Source organism: Periplaneta americana, chromosome 10, assembly GCF_040183065.1.
Source record: "Periplaneta americana isolate PAMFEO1 chromosome 10, P.americana_PAMFEO1_priV1, whole genome shotgun sequence".
Lineage (NCBI taxonomy): Eukaryota > Metazoa > Arthropoda > Insecta > Blattodea > Blattidae > Periplaneta > Periplaneta americana.
In genome coordinates, this window is record NC_091126.1 from 22,795,824 (window position 1) to 22,820,489 (window position 24,666).

At 36.1% G+C, this 24,666-nt stretch overlaps 1 protein-coding gene across 1 annotated transcript in view; it reads left to right on the forward strand.

Annotated features, from left to right (window-relative positions):
• The window catches only part of LOC138707520 (MOXD1 homolog 2-like), a 772,674-nt gene that overhangs the window by 705,072 nt on the left and 42,936 nt on the right, over positions 1-24,666 (forward strand). Inside the window, exon 7 of the mRNA XM_069837045.1 lies at positions 20,658-20,985. Coding sequence (XP_069693146.1) covers positions 20,658-20,985 — 328 coding nt within the window. The remainder of the gene's footprint in view (positions 1-20,657; positions 20,986-24,666) is intronic.

The following is a 24,666-nucleotide window of genomic DNA, read 5'->3' on the forward strand; positions in this document are numbered from 1 at the left end:
TCTCGTCACTGGAATTCCCTGCCTCTTGAAGTCAAGGGCTGCCGAACTTTGATTTATTTTAAATATAAATCAAAGTAATATCTTATTATGAGTTTCCAGACCTAATGCGTTGCAAATATTTAATGCAGTGTATTCCACTGTGTTTATATTTTTATTCTTTTTTTTTTTGTTTCTTACTTTTATTGTGTACACTTAATTCAATCGTATTTTTAATATTATTATATAAATAGTTTTTTATTTTTGTTATTATTGTGTACATTTTATTCAATTGTCGGTTTCTGGCGTGAATTCTACTTGCTTGTAATTTAATACCATTATGTATTCCAATGTGTTTATCATTGTTCTATCTTGTACATTTTATTGAATTATCGGCTTCTGATTTCATGTATTTGATTCTAACAACATTAATATGTATTCCACTGTTTATTTTTATTTGATTAGGTAAATTTTTATTTAACTTATTTAATTTATTTTACAAGATTCGTGCAATTAAATTTTCTCTCACAATTTATTTATTTATTTATTTACTTATTTATTTATTCATTGATTTATTTATTTATTTGTTTTTTTATTTATTGATTTGTTTGTTTGTTTATTTATTTATTTATTTATTTATTAACTTATTTATTTATTCTGGTGTAGTTAAGGCCATCAGGCCTTCTCTTCCACAACACCAGGAATACAAATACAATAATAGAAATAAACAGAAAAAAATACACTATATACAAAATAAAGCTACACAAAAAATAAAGGGAGAGAGAAAAAAACACTATAAACAAAGTAAAGCCACACAAAAATATACATAGGTTGCAGTCACACAGACTTTAAATGAGTGATTAAGTATCATAATTATGCGATGGAATTGTATAAATCAATTAGAAGAAATTGTTCACTTAACTTACGTACGCGAATTGCACCAATTCCTTGTTTGTTTTATTTTATTGGGTTATTTTACGACGCTGTATCGACATCTAGGTTATTTAGCGTCTGAATGAAATGAAGGTGATAATGCCGGTGAAATGAGTCCGGGGTCCAGCACCGAAAGTTACCCAGCATTTGCTCGTATTGGGTTGAGGGAAAACCCCGGAAAAAACCTCAACCAGGTAACTTGCCCCGACCGGGATTCGAACCCGGGCCACCTGGTTTCGCGACCAGACGCGCTGACCGTTACTCCACAGGTGTGGACACCCAATTCTTTGAAATCCATTCCTGCACATCTATTGCTTAATACCTTTTTGAACATTGCCCATACCATTAGCATTTCATTTAAATTCAGATTAGTTCAAACACACCTCTGATTTTATTTTCTCAATTATTACCATCTTCGTTTCTGAAGTCCAATGTGGTTGTCGCATTTTTGCATATTTACATTCAATGTTTGTAGCTTTTTAGAAGTCGAGTAGCAAAATGCGACAAATGCGACAGTGGCTTGAACCCTGATTGTGACCACAACTGTGCGGTTGAACTTTGATTCTGATGAAGTCAGGCGTCCAGTTTATGTTTCCGTGAGTGTACATGTCGGTATAATGTGTTTAAAGTAACGTAGCAAGTAGCTCAAATATCATACAGACAGAGGGTAAATGACGAGGCCGGAGTTTGCTCTAAACTTAGATGAACAAAAGCTTCGAACAGCTTTCACGCAATTAAAATCATTACGAAGAGCGTCACGTAGCGTTGCACGTAATGTTTGTTGACCCCGGGCGCCATTGAATTTAGAACAGTATGCTAAAACATGTTCCGCTGTCACTGGAACATGGCAGGTGTCACAAGCTGGTCGAGGATTGCCACTTAGGAGATAGCCGTGTGTCAGACAACAGTGACCAATCCTCCAAATGGTAAGTGCTATGTGATGCTGTGCAGATGTGCTCCTTACGTCACTTGGTTTCTCGTCAGGGCGTTGCCGTTGGTTGGAATCTCGCTTTTATGATTACATGGTTTCGAATTGTTCCCAGTTTCACCCTAACTGTAAGGAAAATGTCAAGTGAACCCATAGCGAATTCTCGGACTCATCTCGCCTAACATCATTGTGCTATAGAAAATTCCATCGACGTTAGGTAACCTTGCATTTGATAGAGCGTTTTTAAATTGAGGGAAAGAAGACAGAGGACGGACACTGGAAAGTTTTCTTTTCTCAATCGTACTATCAGGGACTGGAATGCTTTACCTGCAGACTTACTAAAGGCTTTACCAATAACCAAAAATGTATTTAAAAATAGGTTCAAGGACTTTACTAATAGACAGTAGTATATTATACACACTACTTAAAGGGTGTAATTGATATCTTGTTATTTGAAGTGTTCTATCAGTGAGGAAGTGTGTTGTGTTAGTGAAGTGTGTAGTGTCAGTGAAGTCTGTTGTGTAAGTGAAGTGTGTTGGTGTCAGTGAAGTGGCTGTGCAAAGTAATTGAACAGTGAAATGGTTAGAAGTGTTAGTGAAATCAGGTAGAATCAGTGCAGTGAGTGAGTTGACAGCGAAATAAGTGTAGTGCCAAAAAGGTACTTGTGCAGATATGAATCTGTCAGACTCGTGGGACTTAGTTCGAACTTAGGGTTAAGATACAAATTTGATTTACTTTAATTGTTATTTTAAGTGATCATGCTTCATTTTAATTTAGGATGGGATGCTCCTTGTTGTTATTATTATTATCATTATTATTATTGTTATTATTTTATTATTATTATTATTATTATTATTATTATTATTCTTATTATTATTAATTATTGTTTTTATTAGTTGTGTTTATTATTAATTGTCATTATTGAGTGTAATTAGTTACCACTGCCACCGGGTATATACCCATTTGCAGTGTGAATAAATACATACATAACTAAGGCCCGGTTTCTTCAACCTTTGTTAAAATGCACCTAACATAGTGTTAATTAACTGTAAGTTAAAAGTATGAATTGCTGTTAAAAATATTGCTTTTCTTCAACTTAACATTTCACATTTTAACATTCTGTTTGTTAACTCTCTGTTAGGACCAGAGATTCTAGAGTTTAACCATAACCTATAACCAAGTATAGACTCAATTCTGTTTTCTGAACTCTGACAATTGCGATTCTCACTTGTTTACGTTGTTTGATTCAGAGAGGATAGAAGTCTTTCTATTCTCTCAGGTTTGATTTCTGCTTCTTTCCTCGTCTGTATCACAATAGCGTGGAGCGGCGTATTGGTATTGCTGTTATGAAATGGAAAACACTGGAACAAAAAGAAATCGTGGGACTAATTTATCTTCGTTCGAAAGAAACCTTCTGCTGGAAATTATTTCGCAGTATAAACCAATTAAAGAGAATAAACAAACAAACAGATCTAAGTTGAAAGCGAAAATGAGGCTTGACAGAAAATAGCCTATACCTTTGTATGAATTTCTGTTCTGTCAAATCACAGAAATCATCCGCTCTGTTTATGTATTCATGGATATCATTTTCTAAATAATCCAGATATATAAGTTCAGCATCTAACGCACCAGCCATATTGGATACTTCTAATGCTAACAGAGAGTTAAATGATTTAACTGTATGAAATTGGGCAGTTAAATTATCATAGGTTTTAACAGCCTGTTAGTACTAACAGTAGTTGAAGAAATGCTTCAACTGTTAAGTTTACAGTTAAAATGGAATAACACACTGTTATAATTTAAGAAAGTTGAAGAAACCGGGCCTAAATATAGTAAAGAGAAGCTTCATACGCCTTTTCTTTAGGGTACTTCTAAGTAAGTTTCGCGCCGTAGTATAAGGCATCCTGCCAAGGACCCGTGTTACGAAATGCGCGCTGGTTTGAGTCCTCATGGGGGAAGAAATTTTCTCATGAAATTTCGGCCGGCGTATGGGACCGGTGCCCACCCAGCATCGGGATGCAGTTGGGGAGGTACGATAGGTAGCGAAATCCAGTTACGAAAGCCTGCTATAACTGCTAGGGGATCATCGTGCTAACCACATGATATCTCCATTCTGGTTGGATGATCGTCCACCTCCGCTTCGGCATGCGGACGTGAGGCCAGCTGGTCGGTCTGGGTCCTTGAAGGGCTGTCACGCCAAGGATTATTATTATGATTATTATTATTATATTATTATTATTACTTGTAAATAAATAGATGAGAAAATAATCAGAAATCTTCTCGTATTTTAGGAGGAGGATAGTTGGAGCGTATGGCTCTTGTGTATGAGTGAAATAAGTGAAGAAATTTTAATATTACTCTCCAACTTTTGAATCTGTCAGTTTACAATTTTTACAGCATACACACAATATTAATCAAATTAAATTTATTTTATGTTATAATTAAATTTAAATACACATTTATTACAATTTTAACAATCAGGAAACTACAAAAATACATATTAAATATAATAGAAACAAAAACACATTAAAACTATTACATATATAGAAGAAGAATTAACATGCTAATTATTTATATAATTTTATGAATATTTTTCTCAGAAACTACTATGACATAGAGGCTGAAATTTTATATTACATATGGTAGTTATCAAATATTATTACCTGTATGGATTTTACAGCCAGAAAAGTATGAAAACTGTGAAAAAGTTTAATATATTTCATTTTAGGATTGAACATATTTTTTTAATATTAAACGAATATTCATAATGTGATTAAAATGGTTGCAAATATAGTTAACTGTATTGTAAATAGGCTTGAATTTTTAGAATATATACTTCTTGTAAATATGTTCCTAAAATACCTTTGTTTTCTCTTAAATTTAATTAACAATTTTCAACCTTAATCTCACTATAGGTTTTGATTTATCTAGAGAAAAATGAGGGGGTCAGCGCAACAGTGGTCTAAACCTCTTCAATGCGAAAAATTCTGTTGATTTGACGTGAACTATCTTCCTACGAAGTGGAATAGATCAATCCAACATTATATAGCTTGTTTGGAAGGGTGTAATTTTTCCCTTAAAATAATATCACTTTATATATCTTTAACTTGCTTTTTCTACATTAAAAAAGTAGCTTAGACCACTGTTGCGCTGACTCCCTCAAATCAAAACTCGAGTGGGATTTAATTGACTATTACATGATTAGAAGATAGTGTATAAAGATTAGAAGAAATAAAGTAGGCTACTCTAATACAATAATAGTACATTATGCAACGAGCCTATAATGATAGTAATTAAGAATCGAGTATGGATATTTATGAAACGAGCGCAAGCGAGTTTCATAATTTTCATACGAGCTTCTTAATTACCATTATAGGCGAGTTTCATACGACTTTTTATGCTCGACCATATTTCCAACTTGAAATTACCGGTATTCAGATGTATACATTTTATGTGTGACTGACAAGATCGGAAGTGACCTTGTTCTAGGTCGTGAATTGTGAGATGTGCGCAGACGCGAAAGTATTGATTTTTTTCCGAGGAACAATAATGTCATTGACCTTGACGTAGTCCCGTTAAACTTGATAATATTATAATATTATAACCTTGATTATTGAATTCGACATTGAAAAACGAGATGACAAATTGAATTTATTTGAATATTATTTACAATTAACGCTAATTATTACAGTAACAGAACATAACCTTCTACGACAGTATTGGATTTCCAGCCTCCGTGACTTTTCGCTAATTCTCTTTCGATTGCATATCCGAGAATAATCGATACTTGCGGTTTTATAACGGTAGAAAGCTGACCTGTCATTGGCTGAACAGTTGTAACCTGAGTCGTCATTGGCTGAAAGACCTGACTTTTAATGAGTAGGTGTACTTTAATGACATGCATTAAAGGTATGCTACCAGGTGTATAATTACTACATTTCGGCATGGTCGAGCATAAAATATTAATTGATTTACTAAAATTCTATTTCACTAATGTTAGCTTCACCAATAAGTTTGAACGGAACCGCCATTTTGAGTTGACTATCTATGCGGTAATCAAATGACGATCGCAAAGTATGTTTTATAATAACGTGAAGAATTTGCAGTTTGAAATAATGTAAAACGAAACAAATGATAGGGAGGTGATAAAAACAGAAGAAAGTGTATAAAGATTAGAAGAAGTGACGTACTATAATACAATGAAATAGGTATTAACTGACTTACTAAAATTATATTTCACTAATGTTAGCTTCACCGAAACATTTGAAAGGAGCCGCCATTTTCAATTGACTATCTATGCGGGATACAAATGACGATCTCAAAGTATGTTTTATAGTACCGTAAAGAATTTGCTGTTTGAAATGTTGGCAAAGAAAGAAACAAGTGGTAGGGAAGTGATAGAAACAAATGCTAGGGAAGTGATAAAATTGTAGCGATAAACAGCCATGATTGGTTAAAATACATTCTTTCGTAGCGTTTTACTGGTCAAAAGTAGTATGGCGTAGTAAAAGTGTAACAATCAGGTTTAAACATTTTTATAAAATGAAGTATACGAGGTAGAAAGATAATCTTAGAACCAAAACATACTTGCGAATATTGTGTGTATGCTGCAAAAATTGTAAATTGAAAATTCAAAAAGTGAGAGTAATAGAAAAATTTCTTCACTCAAACACAACAGACATACACTCAGACAACCCAGTCCCCTTAAACTGGAGCTGCAGAAAAGTTGCTCTTTTATAACAACATATAGGGAATTTTTAAGATATGAAACAACTTTTATACGCATAGTTTTTTCTTTATCCACTGGCACATTCTTTGTGAAAAAAAATATATAGGGACATCATTTTATTTTTACTTCAATTTTTATTGTACCTGAGTTTCTGAATGTACTTTACTCCCACCCCTTGTACTAATGAAGTTCAACCGTCCTCCACACAGATCCAAGACCGCATATACAGTCATAGTAGCATTACGGTCATAGTAAACAGTACGTTCCAAAAATATGTTCGCGTTTTCCAGTGACGGAAGAGCTTTCAATATTGCATCATTTTCCATTTGCCTACGTCGCATCCCGGTTTCCCCCACCTGCTTCTATTCGCCTCTCTGTAAATGCTAGTGGCTGGGCTGTCTTAGCTCTTTTCTGAGAACATTAATTTCTGTTAGGAATTGGGCGTCTACGTAATATTATACCCATACAATTGTTTAAAATAACTTAAATGAAAGGGCCTCGTTAAGGAATTAACTGTCACTTGATTTCCTCCCTTTCTACTACACTGCGACATAACTACTTGGACGGACAGTAGATAGCATGTCTGAGTAATTTTATCTTTTCGGATCGGGCAGAAGTGAAGATTGAATTTACAGTACGTAAGGTCTCTTTTATAGAGTAGGTACAGAATTATTTCAACATGAGTTACTGATACGAAGTACGAACCTGGTAATTGGAATTACGTACAATAGTCTATAGTGCGATAACATGCACATTAGAACTGAAGCCTGTATCGAAATGAACGGCCACCATTTTCAAAAATGTGTTTAAATATTCATATTATGATTATTTTTTAATTTAATTTCATTCTCTATATTATACGGTAATGTGCTGTAGACAGTATAATATACACTGCATAATGAATACGTCCGCATGGAAAGCTCAGTTCGTGAGTAAAACCACTCATTTTTGATACTGCTCTGTATTTTGATTAAACAAAAACCTAATGAAAATTATCAAACTCAAAATCGCGATATTTCCTAGTTTACGTAAATGGATTAACTACTTTTCCTCCCTCCTATACCAAGTAAAGGGATTTGTTTGTATATTACGCCAGTATCATCGAGCTCCAGTCGTGGAAGGGGGTAGCAAACGGTGTTTCCGGTTCTTAATCGTTGATCCAAAGGTATAGCCAGGTTAATATTAGAAATGTTAGTAAAAATAAAATGATGTCCCTGTATATGTATATGTATATATATATATATATATATATATATATATATATATATATATATATATATAATTTTTTTGGATAGTGATTCGTACAAGCTGCTCATTTAATGACAGGCAAGCGTGTTAAAAGCCGACTGTTATACCCTAGCACAATTTTCTCTCTTTATGTAAGTTAGAGTTTGCTTGGACTAAATTGAGAACGTAAAACGAGAACTTATTCATACCCCTAGCGGTGTTTAGCCTCCAGCTGAAATTTAAAGTTTATTCAAGCTCCATTGTACAAACACGCTGCCAGTCTCCCGTGCTTGGACTGAGCAGTGCGTCGGTGCTTCCACTAAAGACAACATAGAACACTAAATTGACAACGGACAAACACCCGTGCACCAAGCGGGGTTCGACTCCACGACTACGACTGTCGCACATTATTAAAGCCATGCATGTATCATCAGTGCGGTTTTCGGCGTAATAGATCGACTATTGATCAGATTTTTTGTATTCGGCAGATAATGGAGAAAAAATGGGAGTATAAGGGTACAGTACATCAGTTATTCATAGATTTCAAAAAGGCATATGATTCGGTTAAGAGGGAAGTATTATATGATATTCTTATTGAATATGGTATTCCCAAGAAACTAGTTCGATTAATTAAAATGTGTCTCAGTGAAACATACAGCAGAGTCCGTATAGGTCAGTTTCTATCTGATCCTTTTCCAATTCACTGCGGGCTAAAGCAGGGAGATGCACTATCACCTTTACTTTTTAACTTCGCTTTAGAATATGCCATTAGGAAAGTTCAGGATAACAGGCAGGGTTTGGAATTGAACGGGCTACATCAGCTTCTTGTCTATGCAGATGACGTGAATATGTTAGGAGAAAATACACAAACGATTAGGGAAAACACGGAAATTTTTCTTGAAGCAAGTAAAGCGATCGGTTTGGAAGTAAATCCCGAAAAGACAAAGTATATGATTATGTCTCGTGACGGGAATATTGTACGAAATGGAAATATAAATATTGGAGATTTATCCTTCGAAGAGGTGGAAAAATTCAAATATCTTGGAGCAACAGTAACAAATATAAATGACACTCGGGAGGAAATTAAACGCAGAATAAATATGGGAAATGCGTGTTATTATTCGGTTGAGAAGCTCTTATCATCCAGTCTGCTTTCCAAAAATCTGAAAGTTAGAATTTATAAAACAGTTATATTACCGGTTCTTCTATATGGCTGTGAAACTTGGACTCTCACTCTGAGAGAGGAACATAGGTTAAGGGTGTTTGAGAATAAGGTGCTTAGGAAAATATTTGGGGCTAAGCGGGATGAAGTTACAGGAGAATGGAGAAAGTTACACAACACAGAACTGCACGCATTGTATTCTTCACCTGACATAATTAGAAACTTGAAATCCAGACGTTTGAGATGGGCAGGGCATGTAGCACGTATGGGCGAGTCCAGAAATGCATATAGAGTGTTAGTTGGGAGACCGGAGGGAAAAAGACCTTTAGGGAGGCCGAGACGTAGATGGGAGGATAATATTAAAATGGATTTGAGGGAGGTGGGGTATGATGATAGAGACTGGCTTAATCTTGCACAGGATAGGGACCGATGGCGGGCTTATGTGAGGGCGGCAATGAACCTTCGGGTTCCTTAAAAGCCATTTGTAAGTATGTAAGCATGTTAAGCTCTGATTGTTGACAACTGGTTTAAAAGTTCTTTGAATTATGATGACGGCATCATGAGTTGGAAGTCTGGTGGATAACATTCTAGCTGAGGGATTGGCGGCTTCTAAACCGGCTGAGAGCGACAACATTCTTAGCGAGGCTTCAATCTGGTGTGTAGTAAAGCTGTGGTTTTTTCCCCATCGCGATGCATCGTTAGGAATCATATTTTATGGTGAATAAAAATCTTAAATTTCGGTAGAAAATTCTGGTTATTTTTGGAGTTGTCTCACACAATAATCTATAAATTCGGCCTTGTTTTGCATTTAAATATTATAGCTTTTCGACTCCAATACATTACTGATTATCACTACTAAGACTAGAGGTCTGTATTAACAAAGGATTTTGAAGGACATAATATACAGGGACATCATTTTATTTTTACTAACATTTTTAATATTAACCTGGCTATACCTTTAGAGAAACGGAAACACCGTTCGCTACCTCCTTCCACGACTGGAGTTCGATGATACCGGCGTAAAACACAAACAAATCACTTTACTAGGTATAGGAGGGAAGAAAAGTACTTCATCCATTTACGTAAACTAGGAAATACCGCGATTTTGAGTTCGATAATTTTTATTAGGTTTTTGTTTAATCAAAATCCAGTACTGTACTAAGAATAAGTGTTTTTACTCATGAACTGAGCTATCCATGCGAACATATTCATTATGCAGTGTATATTATACTGTCTACAGCACATTAGCGTACAATTTATAGAGTGAAGTTCAATTGAAAAATAATCATAATATGGATATTTAAACACGTTTTTGAAAATGATAGCCGTTCATTTCGATACAGGGTTCAGTTCTTTTGTGCATATTATCGCACTATAGACTATTGCATCTAATTCCAATTTCCAGTTTCGTCCTTCGTACTAGTAACTCATGTTGAAATAATTCTGTACCTACTCTGTAAAAGAGTACATTACTGACTGTAAATTCAATCTTCACTTCTGCCCGATCCGCACAGATAAAATTACTCAGACATGCTATCTACTGCCCGCCCAAGTGGTTATGCCGCAGGATCGTAGAAAGGGGGGGGAAATCACGTGACAGTTAGTTACTTAACGAGGCCCTTTTATTTAAGTTATTTTAAACAGTTGTATAATATTATGTAAACGTCCAATTCCTAACAGAAATTAATGTTTTGAGAAAAGAGCTAAGACAGCCCTGCTTTTACACAGGGGCGTGCAGAAGCAAGTGGGGGAATTCGGGATGCGACGTAGGCAAACGGACAGTACCTGTGCGAAAATATGATTCAATATTGAAAGTTCTTTCGTCACTGGAAAATGCGAACATATTTCTGGAACGTACTATACTCAATAACTCAGTGCTGTTTACTATATGCGGCCTTGATTCTGTCTGGAGAACAGTTGAAACTTCATAGTAGAAGGGGTGGGAGAGTGAAGTACATTCAAAAACTCAGGTACAATAAAAATTGAAGTAAAAATAAAATGATGTCCCTGTATATTCTTATTAGAGGACCTCGCCGTCCTCTATTGAATATTTTATAATCAATGACTTTGTTTAATCATCACGTAGACACTTATTAATGGAAAAAATTCGTTCCGTCACTGGGAATCGAAGACAGGACCCTCAGCTTGGCGTGCTGAGTACTCTTACCATCTGAGCTATCTCGAGACCGGATCGGGTTCCGGTGCCAGAACAAATTTTTCTCAATTAGTAGTTATTTCTGTGAACATACGAAACGCGTCCATAAAGTAACTTTCCCACTCGTCCCACAGCTAACAAACCATATGTAGCGCGATGCGACTGCGTGTATGTGATAGAGTACTGTACTGGCATGGCGCATGCGCTAGCGGAACTTCCCGAGTGCTCTCAGTAGCTTCGTTGCATTGGTTGAAGGTGGACGTTCCTATTCCAGCTCCCGCCGCGTGAAGTGCGGTCAGTGATAAAGTTTTTAAATGTACAGGGCATAGTGCCGATTGAAATTGATAGTCAGCTGTGAGAACCTTACAAAAGAGCAGATAATCGAGCTCATGGCGTCCAGCATATAGGTTTCGACAATTAAAGTGTTCGCATTTTCTCTCATAACTATACTCGGAATTAATAAGCAGAAATCTGAATTAATATAAAAATATAAATTTTCTTTGTATATTTTTTAGCCGAATCTGTAGTTGTAATCGAGTTCCAAAATAATAATAATAATAATAATAATAATAATAATAATAATAACTCATGGCTTTTAAAACCCGGAGGTTCATTGCCGCCCTCACATAAGCTCGCCATTGGTCCCTATCCCGAGCAAGATTAATCCAGTTTTTACAATCATACAGTATATCACCTCCCTCAAATCAATTTTAATATCATCCTCTCTTCTACGTCTCGGTCGCCCTCATTAGCGCAGTTGGTATAGCGCTGGTCTTCTATGATCGAGATTGCGGGTTCGATCTCGGCCGAGGTAGATGGCATTTAAGTGCGTTTAAATGCGACAGGCTCATGTCAGTAGATTTACAGGCATGTGAAAGAACTCCTGCGGGACAAAATTCCGGCACACCTGCGACGCTGATATAACCTCTGCAGTTGCGAGTGTCGTTAAGTAAACCATAATTTAATTTAATTCTACGTCTCGTCCTCCCCAAAGGTCTTTTTTCCTCCGACCGCGGCCTCCCAAGTAACACACTATATGTATTTCTGGATTCGCATATAAGTGCTACATGCCCTGCCCTTCTCAAACGTCTGGATTTAATAAATACATTATGTGTTAAGAGTAAAACTGACAAGAGCATAGTTACAACATTTCGTTTAGGTCAGCCGTGGCGAGAACATGACTCGCGAGACATTGTGGCTCGCAGTGATAGCTGTGCATTTCGCTTGCTTCTAACCTCCGCGAACCCCCACCCTCTCACTCACTGGAGTCAAACTTCGTTCCATTTGTATTTGTCTCTGACCTGCGAGTGGCATATGTCTCTCTCGAAACAATGTACGAAAGTTCCAAGTAGGATGGGAGGACGCATTTTTTGCTATCAATATGATGATAATATTAAATGTATGATTTGATCACAAGTATTACGAGGAAAACGGCTCTATAACATAAAACGGCATTATACTACATGTTACTGATGAAACATTAAAAGGTTGTGTTAGTGTTGTTATCATCATCATCATCATCATCATCATCATCATCATCATCATCTCTGTACGTCGACCCTTTTTCAGCAGATGTACGAATAATGCTGTTAGCTCTTCAATTTGAGCTCACTGATTTACTATGGGATGTCAAATGAAAGCTAGATGTAAGGACTTGACAAATGTGACCTAAGTTCTGAACTGTCAGTCAAGTTACAGCGAGTTCAGAATATGTGCGTCAGATACGTATGCAACATCCGACGATACGATCACATATCACCGTCCTTCGCAAGTCTTTCGTGGCTCCGACTTAAAGAACGTAGAAATTTACACTCCTTGTCATTGCTCTTTCGAATTCTGCACACTTCAACATGAAATTACCTTTCGTCTTGTTTCTCTTATCTATACTCTAACCACGACGTAAATACCAGATCACTTATCTGTGGCGCGTTAAGTATACCTCTTCATAGAACATCTCGTTATTCATCATCTTTTGCAGTATCCACCTCGCGACAATGGAATTCCCTGTCACGAAGTATTAGGGACTGCAAGACAATAAACACTTTTAAAAACAGCTTAAAAGATAACCTTCTTAGCATTTCACTCCAATCATACTGACTTAAACTATCACTGTCTATATTGTTACTCCTTCCTTTAGACATGCATCCTGATGGTGCTGTATTTTCAAAATTGTCTCATAATAATCTCTTTCTATTATCTAATATTATTTGAAATATATTAACATTCTATGTATTTTAGCTTAATTCTGCTACATTGTTTGTATTTCAGTGTTTAATTAATATGTAGTTCATAGTATTTTGTTGTTTAATTCGTAAATAACTCTTGTATACAAGTAGCTCTTATCTAAATCAAATTTTTGAATGCTTTGTAAATTGATACATATGTATGTATACTTTTTGCTGGTTGAGTGGAAGAGAAGGCCTTACGGCCTTAACTCTGCCAGCTAAAATAAATTATTATTATTATTATTATTATTATTATTATTATTATTATTATTATTATTATTAAATGTTGAACTTTCAAATTTTTGCCAAAAAATAAACATCCGAAGCTTCGTTCTTTCGCTTGCTCTGTTGAAGCCATGTTCGCTACTACTTACGTTTGTGAAAAATTATTTTCAACAATTAAAATAGTAAAAACCAAATTTAGATCACGAGTGACAGACAAATACCTTCGTGATCAAATACGACTGGCAGTAAGTGACATAATTCCTGATTTTGAAACTTTGTCGCAGAAACATTCTGATAACAGTTAATTTTAGGTTGTGATATTGTTCATTTATTGTTCATTTCTTTCTTCGTTACACGTACTAAACATTAGTTTGTAGTCTTGTACTGTATAAAATTATATTTACGTGCTTGACGTAAGGAAAATGAAAATCCGTTAATAAGTCAGACAGTTGCTTCACTTCCCCTTTCTGGTGTCCGCCTCCCTTCATAGGTGCTATGCACGTTGCAGGTTACACAGTGGCTCGGCGCACGATTAACTTTTCGCCACCGCTGGTTTAGTTAGTAGTTTATGCAGTGGTTCGATTTAACCAGTTGTCGAGCAAGACTAATCTAATTAAACACTGATATAACTCGGGCAATGGTTAAATATGGGACTTTTACCCAGTAAAGTACATTAGCTCCTCAAAGAATGTGGCTTTGGAATAAATAGCCAAACCGTAATGAAGAAAATTAATGCAACATTTTCAGGATATGATGTTTATAAACCAGATATCAGCATCGCACTTCCAACCACGGTTCTGTAATGTGTAGGGTTGCGGAGAAAACCTAGCATGAGGAAGTAGGCCATGATGATGTAAATCTGATTGTTATGACTACAATGATAGTAATGACTGGCATTACTCTAGCGGGAGGTGCAGATTTCAAATACCACCCTCCGCTCCCTGTGCTATCATTAAGGTGATTTCGCTAACAATCAACATATGTGTAGTCAGCTAGCCAGGCACCAAGTTTTAGGCAGGAACTGAATTTGCTGTTAGAGGGGTAGTAGAATAGGTTACTGCGGTAGGCGGGGAGGTTGATAGTTGCCCATTATTCATCTTGCTGACAGTGCTAATCAGGGCCACTGGACCTCCCTGCCACAGCATCCATGTGTCCACATCAGTGCTGAAATGATGGAAGATGTAGCTTTGCCATACTGAAATGTTGACCAACCGCAAATATTCTGGACCGTAAATATGATGCACACGGCCTCCGTGTGTGAGGGACTCATATTTCTCATCTGCTCATAAGGACAATGGAGGCATCCGTTAGTCATTACTTGAATATTTTGGCCGCATTACTGATGATAATGCAGTATAATTTTTCGCCTCTAATAGGATACCTCGTTATGACCTTTGTTCTCTAAGTTGGGGCGAAGGGAGATGTAATGGCACATGCTCGTCATTTGTGTACGGGCTGTAACAGCTCGTGTTGCGTACCCTCACACCATCGTAACACATTCCACGAAGCTCCCATCACTATCGCGTTATGACGATCATAACAATTTCGAAATGAAACATTACAACACCATTCGTCTCTCCCGTTTTATTATACCTCTGCCGGTGACGGTTGGGTTTCGAGTGGTTTATCTTGATCGTGGGCGTCAGAGTACTAGAAAGCAAAACAACATTCCTATATTCTGGCTACTTTTTGCCTGAGTGTTTAAACACTTTTTCTCACAGATTAGTACAACTTTTATCTCCCTTTCACTCTACGTTAACTGTGACCTTGAACAGGGGCATAGATATAATACGAGATCTGTAGTGAGTTCTCAACAAGGGTTCCAGTCCTCTTCAGGATAGTGGATTTTACATAGAGAAAATTACAAGAGATCATATTTTGGGAATAGAAGAAAAATGAACAAAATTGGTGATCAAACTAGCGAATACAAAAATGTTCGTATAGGTCATACCTGCACAAACAGCGCTCGGAGCGGGAGAGCCGTGTTTTCCGCTCGCCGAAACGGAGAGGAAGATACGTCAGAATGACACAGACTTGCTATAAGTAGAGGAGGGGAAAACGACCACTCAGTTATCTCAGTTATCTGGAGTGCAGTGTGTAGGCCTATTCTCAGTAACTGTTTCACGTTGCTTACCTACTGCTGCAGTACAGTATGGAGGAATCTAAAAGACGGAACATAACATTTAACGATTTACAGCTCGAACTTATTGATCTTCAATGTGACCTAAGGGCTAAAGATCGTTTGAGTAATACTACTAGCTTGGTTGAGTTTTACAAGACTGAACATTAGCAATAATATCCACGACTACAGAGGCTACCTGTGAAAATGATTGCTATGTTTGGTTCATCATTTATATTTGTGAGCAACTGTTTTCTATAATCAACTTTAATAAAGACAGGCATCGAACATCTGTAACTGATGTTTCATTATAATCAGTAGGCTACTGTTCCTTTCAGCTGCCAACAGCATAAAACCTCGTTTTGATGTACTGATAAATAAAAATATAACAAAATGATATTGTACATTTAGGGGAGAGTCGGGTAGTATCGGACATCGGGTAATATCGGACATTGCGTTTCTTTCATCTACCACCATATGGTAGTACCTGAATGACATGGTTACGTTTCTCTATGCGATATCACAGAAACGTAACCATGTCAATCAGGTACTATCATCGTGTGGTAGATGAAAGAAACTCACTGTCCGTTATTACCCGCTGTCCGATACTACCCGTCTCTCCCCTAAGTAGCTATAGAATTTCTATTGTTTCTGTAAAGTAAACATTTCTTTATTAATTAATAATAGTCCAAAATAGTTTTGCAAACACTGAACGGGGATTCATTTCATAAACACTTGTAATAGCACTTCCTTTTGTGTATATTTTGTACGAGATCACTCCTTCTTCCAGTCCATCCTTATACAGAGCGCAGCTAATATCTGCATTCCGCTCGTGAGCTGTGAGCCGACTCGGAGAGCGCAAACCTTGTGCAGGCCTGTTATAGATGTTACGCATGTATTTACATTTGTACGGAACTGTTCTTGTCGCCAGTTAAGAGGTAAAATTTATCGTCGATAGATGGTTGTTCTTTAAAAAGGTAATCTTGTCTGTTAGCGGAATGTTGCGTTTTGTCTTTAAAGAAAGTAGGAAATCGGCACACAACTGCAGTGCTGCACAATGTTTCCCGCTAATCGGCCCACGAACATGGAAGCAATGACTTGGTAACTACGGTCTTTGTTTTCTCCTGGCTTTTGCAACAAGCGTAATCTTGTATTAGTTCCTTCAGTTGGATCAAAGGGATTGTTCTTTGTCGAGGTCCTCATCCTCTTGTCCCAGAAAGGTTAGCACACAATTTCCAAAGTCTTTTCTGAGTTCCGAACTTCACTAGTTGAGGAATGATCAGCTTTCCTTTCAGTAACTCCATCTACCTGAAGAACTCTGCGTGCGGGCTAGCTAGAGTACAAGGAGCAATATATTTGGAATGACTGGTTACCCTGAAGTTATTTCAGACAATAATGTGAGCATTTCCTACATAGTTCTAAATAAAAATGTTTTATTTATTAACAAAAATGCCGTTTCCTGTTGAAAGCAACAAAATAAGTATATAAATAAGTAAATAAATAATAATGGACAAATAAATAAATTAATAACTAAGTAAATGAGTTAATAAATGAATGATTAAACTTACTTACAAATGGCTTTTAAGGAACCCGAAGGTTCATTGCCGCCCTCACATAAGCCCGCCATCGGTCCCTATCCTGTGCAAGATTAATCCAGTCTCTATCATCATATCCCACCTCCCTCAAATCCATTTTAATATTATCCTCCCATCTACGTCTCGGCCTCCCCTCCGGTCTCCCAACTAACACTCTATATGCATTTCTGGATTCGCCCATACGTGCCACATGCCCTGCCCATCTCAAACGTCTGGATTTATGTTCCTAATTATGTCAGGTGAAGAATACAATGCGTGCAGTTCTGCGTTGTGTAACTTTCTCCATTCTCCTGTAACTTCATCCCGCTTAGCCCCAAATATTTTCCTAAGCACCTTATTCTCAAACACCCTTATCCTATGTTCCTCTCTCAGAGTGAGAGTCCAAGTTTCACAACCATACAGAAGAACCGGTAATATAACTGTTTTATAAATTCTAACTTTCAGATTTTTGGACAGCAGACAGGACGATAAGAGCTTCTCAACCGAATAGTAACATGCATTTCCCATATTTATTCTGCGTTTAATTTCCTCCCGAGTGTCATTTATATTTGTTACTGTTGCTCCAAGATATTTGAATTGTTCCACCTCTTCGAAGGATAAATCTCCAATTTTTATATTTCCATTTCGTACAATATTCTGGTCACGAGACATAATCATATACTTTGTCTTTTCGGGATTTACTTCCAAACCGATCGCTTTACTTGCAATGAATGAATAAATAAATAGATAAATGAATAAATAAATAAGTAAATAAATAAATAAATAAATAAGTAAATAAATAAATAAATATATAAATAAAAAAATAATAAATAAATAAATAACTTATGACTTGTTCCGCATCTTAAAATTACAATGATGATGTAAGTTCTCTGGAATAGTATAAATGAAATGATGAAATTGAAATAATATGAAAGCCCACTAATAAAATGAATGCACAAGTAAAGTGCTGTACAATCTTCAGAATTGAAACCGTGCACGTATCGGGGATGAAAAGTACAGAAGGTAATATACTGTATATCCTAAAATAGTTTTAAGTTTTAGGTCAAGAGGAGGAAGGCATCGAAGAAAAGAGATTGCGAAATATAACCCATAATTCTTTTAGAAAATTTGAACACACTCCTTTAATTATGACTATAAAGAGACATAGAATAAATATAATCCTAAAAGATCATGGCGATGATAATGGTAAGAAAAAAGAAACGAATAAATGAGTACTATAATATATAAGTAAATACTCAGTGTTAGTATGTCAGTCTGGTTATACTTTTGGGGAAATAATTGATTGTAATGTGTTTTAGAGGAAAGTAAATAGTAAACTATAACATTCATTCGATAAGCTCCACAAGTACTTAAAAATACTTAGAGAAGAAATTAAAGAATAGCATTCAGTTGGGCACATTGGCCTCCGTGTTCACCTGATTTCAGGTAGACGGAGCTCGTACTAAAGCAACTACAACATATGAGTTTCCGTTCTATTCTATAATGCAGCAATAAAAGTAGTGTCCTATTTTGAAAAGTGCAGAATGATAAATATTTCGGAGGATCTAAAGAACTTTCGGAGAGGACGCCAAAATTCTGCAAAAAAATATTAAAACTAGAATCGATTTTCCAAAAAAAAAAAAAAAAAAAAAAAAAAAACCTAAGATTTTAAACATTTGACAACTGGATTTCAATTTCCTTTCGTCTCTAAGTAATAGCGTAAAATTCTAATTAGGCAAGACATATAATATAAATTGTATTTTTGTTGATCTCTTCGGCCATGAAAGAAATCCTGTGCCTTAATTTTGAGTATATGTTTATATTGACGTTACATCCTGTTAAATTTATGTTTTTTTACATTATTTATTCATTAATTCTGAATGCGTCAGCAGAAATGACGCAGTGGATGTATTAGCGTGAATATGGCCCGAAAATGTTTACGGGTTTTATATAAAGAAATACAATATTTAGTAGATATTCCGTGTAATGTGGACGAAAATATATGTTTTGTATTACAAGCAAAATCTCATTTTATTATCCGCTTTCAATGATAATAAGGGATATTACATACACCACGTTCCAGATAAACAAAATATTCTTCTTTACAAATAGAACATAGTGCCTTACTTCAGTGCTAAAACAGCACAACGCAGAACTGCACGCATTGTATTCTTCACCTAACGTAATTAGGAACGTTAAATCCAGACGTTTGAAATGGACAGAGCATGTAGCACGTATAAGTGAATCCAGAAATGCATATGGAGTGTTAGTTGGGAAACCGGAGGAAAGAAAACTTTTATGGAGTCCGAGATGTAGATGGGAGTAAATTTATAATATTAAAATTAATTTGATTGAGGTGGGATATGTTGCTAGAGACTGGATTAATCTTGCTCAGGATAGGGACCGTTGGCGGGCTTATGAGAGGGTGGCAATGAACAACAGAGCTCTCGAAAAGTAATGTGTAATAAGAAAGTGAGTAAATTTCTAACGAATTGTAGGCCTACGCTGTATTTAGAATATTTTTTGTTACAGAAGATTTTTCGTGGCAAGGGAAGGGAATTTTTATTACCTTATACTGATCTTTTTGTGAAAATAAAAATAAAACGTTTTAACATTAAAATATATGAGGAAAGTCTGCGAACAATAATTTCGGAATACTGAATATTTCGTTTTATTGGCGTTCGTTGTAACGATATTTTAATATATTTGTACTTTTATGTTTATACTTTAATTCGTCTTATTTATTTATTCTTCTTTGCATTTTATTCTTTGTATTTGTATTTCTGGTGGTGTGATAGAGAAAGCCCGATGAGCTGAACTCCACTTGAACAAATAAATAGATAGATAGATAGATAGATAGATAGATAGATAGATAGATAGATAGATAGATAGATAGGTAGGTAGGTAGGTAGGTAGGTAGGTAGGTAGGTAGGTAGGTAGGTAGGTAGGTAGGTAGGTAGATAGGTAGATAGATAGATAGATAGATAGATAGATAGATAGATAGATAGATAGATAGATAGATAGATAGATAGATAGATAGATAGATAGATAGATAGATAGATAGATAGAGAGGCAGGCAGGCAGGCAGGCAGACAGACAGACAGACAGACAGACAGACAGACAGACAGACAGACAGACAGACAGACAGACAGACAGACAGACAGACAGACAGACAGACAGATAGATAGATAGATAGATAGATAGATAGATAGATAGATAGATAGATAGATAGATAGATAGATAGATAGATAGATAGATAGATAGAAATAAATAGGTAAATAAATAAATAGAACAATTTTCTTACAATGTTTATAATAATTTGCTGATGAGAAATTAAACTTTGTATAAACTAATCATGTATTAGCAGTGAAATAACTGTTATTTGTTATTTAACATTGTTTCAGGGGTTCAGTTTCCCGCCGGAAGCCGGATATCCTATTAGCCACGACTCTGGGCCGCGCTATTTCATGATGAAAACACATTACATAAATTCAGTCCAGGGCACAGACATCGCCGACATCTCTGGGATACGCGTCTACTATACAGCATCCCTTAGACGTTTTGACGCCGGCGTGCTGTCTGTGGGCCTCGATCCAAACTGGAGGCACATCATACCTCCAGGGCAGCCGGAGGTCGTGTCCGAGGGGCACTGCATCTCTGCGTGCACACAGCAGGCCGTGCCCCCCAGGGGGATCAAGATGTTTGCTGTTGTACTACACACGCATCTCATTGGTAAGGAATTCCTGCTCCTATATCCTTGATAATTCAATTAAGGAGTGCCGATTCGGAAGAATTTTTATCATGATGATTAACATTTCAGTGCCCGTGTGGGCTACTATTGCAACCCACTCTACTTTGTAGTGCTATGACGTCTTCGCGAATCAAGCGGCGACATTTTCCCTTTGCATACACTTCCTGTACAATTGTAACAATGCATGAGTGCTGTTATAATTTATGACTTGACCAGGTGTTCAGAGTGAGAGTGATTGTTATTCCTTGGGCTACAGTTGTAGCCCACGCGAATAAACCCGTAACTTTATTTTCGAACCAACTTCTCATAAATTTCTTATTTATTTTCCCTTGTCCGGAGGAGAGACCCGAAGGCTTGCAGCCTGAGGCTTATTGTACACTTAGCGGCAAAAAGAATGGGCCGGCCGACAATTTCTAAGTTCCAGAGACATAACATTGCGCATGCTCGTCTCGTCAAAGCCGTAGTTCACTAGGTAACACATAATTAAACATTTAAATTTGCTGTATTTTGTTTAAGAGTCTAAAATGTGTAATAAAATCAAATGGCGGGTTGATTCTAGATACATCAGGGCCCTTTAAGAGTGAAATAATAATAAAATTGATAAATACAAATTCAACCGGAGCGAATATGAACAGGAAAACCACGTATTATGCCGAATTGAAAGTAACAGTCACAGTAGCGTAAGTCGTTACGGCAGTGGTCTATTGAACAAATTGATAGTAGTAGCTCAAGGTTCGAATCTCCCCCATCTTCTTTTATTAATTTAAATTTACCATCATATGTGTCTCGCAAAGCTATAATTATGTGGCGATATCTCTTAGAATATGCCCAAACTCTAATAAATGATAAACTTCCCTCTCTCTTTCAAGCAATAGTGCTATCTGTTAATACAACGTTCTGTATCGTCATTACGCTTGAAGATGGCACAGAAACAATAACTCATTGCCCTGGTTCGCATAGGTTATTCAGCGTATGCTACTCTCCGACAGGACTTCGATTGGAGAAATATAATTTTCTCCGACGAGGTAATTGTCCCCAATAGCAACGACAGTACTGCCCTAGTTTATTGTAGGAATGAACATCGATACTAGTCCCCACCACAGGCCTTGTTTTGTTAATATATTAAAAAATTGTTTGTTTTTGTTAATTAAATTATTTATTTGTGTTTGATATGCGTCCGGTTTTTAGGATGTAAAACAAGTATTTTTGTTTATACAGGCCAGGTCTCGGCTATTAATAGCCCACAGGTGATGGGCAGTAATATTTTTACACGGCAGGCATAACGAAGTTTGTTAACAAATGTCATTTCACATTTAAACTAATAAATTAAGTAAAAGTTAAAATAAAAAAAAAATAGTAATTTTACCGTAACGGAAGGCGAACTCACAACCTCTGGTACGGATGTCAGACTTCTTGCCACTTGACCACACACTGCTCGTAAGGTTTATTACATTATAGACGGACGACTTTCAATGAAGAGGCGCCACAGCAATGCCTTGCAGTGGGTTACGTTCACACGAGTGAACCGCGCGATAGAACTTAGCATATCTATGGACCAAGAGTCGGCCCATTCTTTTTGCCGCTAAGTGTACATACCACCCCTATTCTAATTTTATGCAATCAAGCTGCGACATTTTCCTGCACACTTGTAACAATGCATCAATGTTGTTACAGTTTATGTTCTGAACAGATGTACACAGCGAGAGTGATTATTATTACTTGAGCTGCAGTTGTAGCCCACGCGAGTGAACCTGTAATTTTATTTTGGAAGCAACTTCTCATAAATTTCATGTTTTAATTTCTTATACATTGTATGCGTTATTAAAATAAATTAATTGTGACTGACAGACAAATTTAGCAATGGTGGGCAGAATTTGATTAACAACGTTATACTTTGATTTATATTTCGGTTTTTGTTTAGATATTTGACAAGTTTATTCTTGTTTTGATGTATATTATACTTTGGAATGTATTTTTGTTTCTATTATATTTAGTATGTATTTTTATACTCAAGATAACAAAACAACAACAAAAAAAAAACAAACAAATCAGTGAAAGTTTAATTGTTCAATAATTTATATTCACTTGTTGCAATCTCTGTGTTAAGAATATTGTGTATAACAATTATCAAAAATTAGGAAAAATTGGAATGTGTGGCAATTGAATAGAGAGATGAAAAATTAAATAAAAAAATATATAGTAAGTAAAATTTGAAATATGTAAAGTATGTGAAAATTGAACAAATAAATTAAAAAACAAAACATATATGAAAATAAGAAAGATAACAAAAAAAAATAAAATAAGGAAATGAACAATTTAAAGAAAATAATTACAAATTGTAACGGATTCAAATAAAAGACAAAATCGTAATGGGCTACAATAGTAGCCCACGCGAGCAATAAAGGGGTTATGATACGGGGGGCACTGAAATGTTAAACTTGCAAGAAACATTGAAGTAAAGGGATGCATAAATATTTGAATAATTTATTTCTGAACGTGAGTTTAAGAGAATTGTTTAGTAATGCGGATTGATTTCGTGTGAGATTTTTAGAGTTTCACAGAAAAAAATTATTCATTTCGCACCTACGCACAATGCTCCACAAAGCCAATATAGTTGTACAAAGTAAATATAAACTTTGATAAAATCGTGTCAAAATTTTCAGTTACTATCAACGCGTGATAATTATGAACTCTGTCAGCCTCATTCTCTGATTACGGAAGTAAAGTTTCATTTTGTCCCTTGTGGAAAGTGACAGTGATTTTATACTTATATCAAAAGTTTGCTTCGAGCTATTTTAGATCACCCTGTAGATTAAAATGAGACGTATTTGCTCAGTTGTTACAGCAACCGACTGCGTTATTGAATGCCCCGAATTCGCTCTCGGGTATTTGAAGAATTTTCTCGTCATCGTAATTTCCATTACTGTCAGGATTCTCTCAGTTTGAGTCAAATTGAGTACTAGCTCTTTTTTGCCTGTAAAATACGGCCGAAGCTTGTTGCTGACCACATTACACTCTCCTTGTTCCGAGATCAAGAAACTATTTGAGTTCTGCCTCCATGAAACCGAAAGTCATAATATCGGAAACATCTCCCGGAAACCATCTGTTTCGGAAATATATCGAGTTATATTATGTCCTGTCAATAAAGGTGCTCTGGGGTAACATAATATTCTATAAGCACTGGAAGCAGAGAGCGTTATTATATGAGCTCACTTCGATCACCATTCATGATATGGCAGGTATTAGAACGTTCCCTCGTCTACAATCGTACTCATTCAAACAATCCTGGCATGTCTAATGTGTTGACAACCACTAACAATGTATTACCGGTGCTCGTTAACATTGTCAACACGTCTGGAATGAACAAAACATTTCAAATATTCGCAAAATACCCAGATGATTTAAGTCGGGAGATCTGAAAGGCCAAGTAGGTAAACCATTGCAGATGCACCTGTTTTTGAAGCTTGTGCATAACAACTCTCAACTATAAAGCATGAATAACGTGGTAACGTTTGTAAATGCGTGAGGTGTATTCATTTGGTGGTAACAATGATGATGTGGTGTCCCGGAAACAGTTTCCGGACCTATGTTCATTGAGTAGTCACCCTGAAATTTGCACCTATAATTGAAGATCTTCTCGGAATAAGTAGGTAACAAAAAAA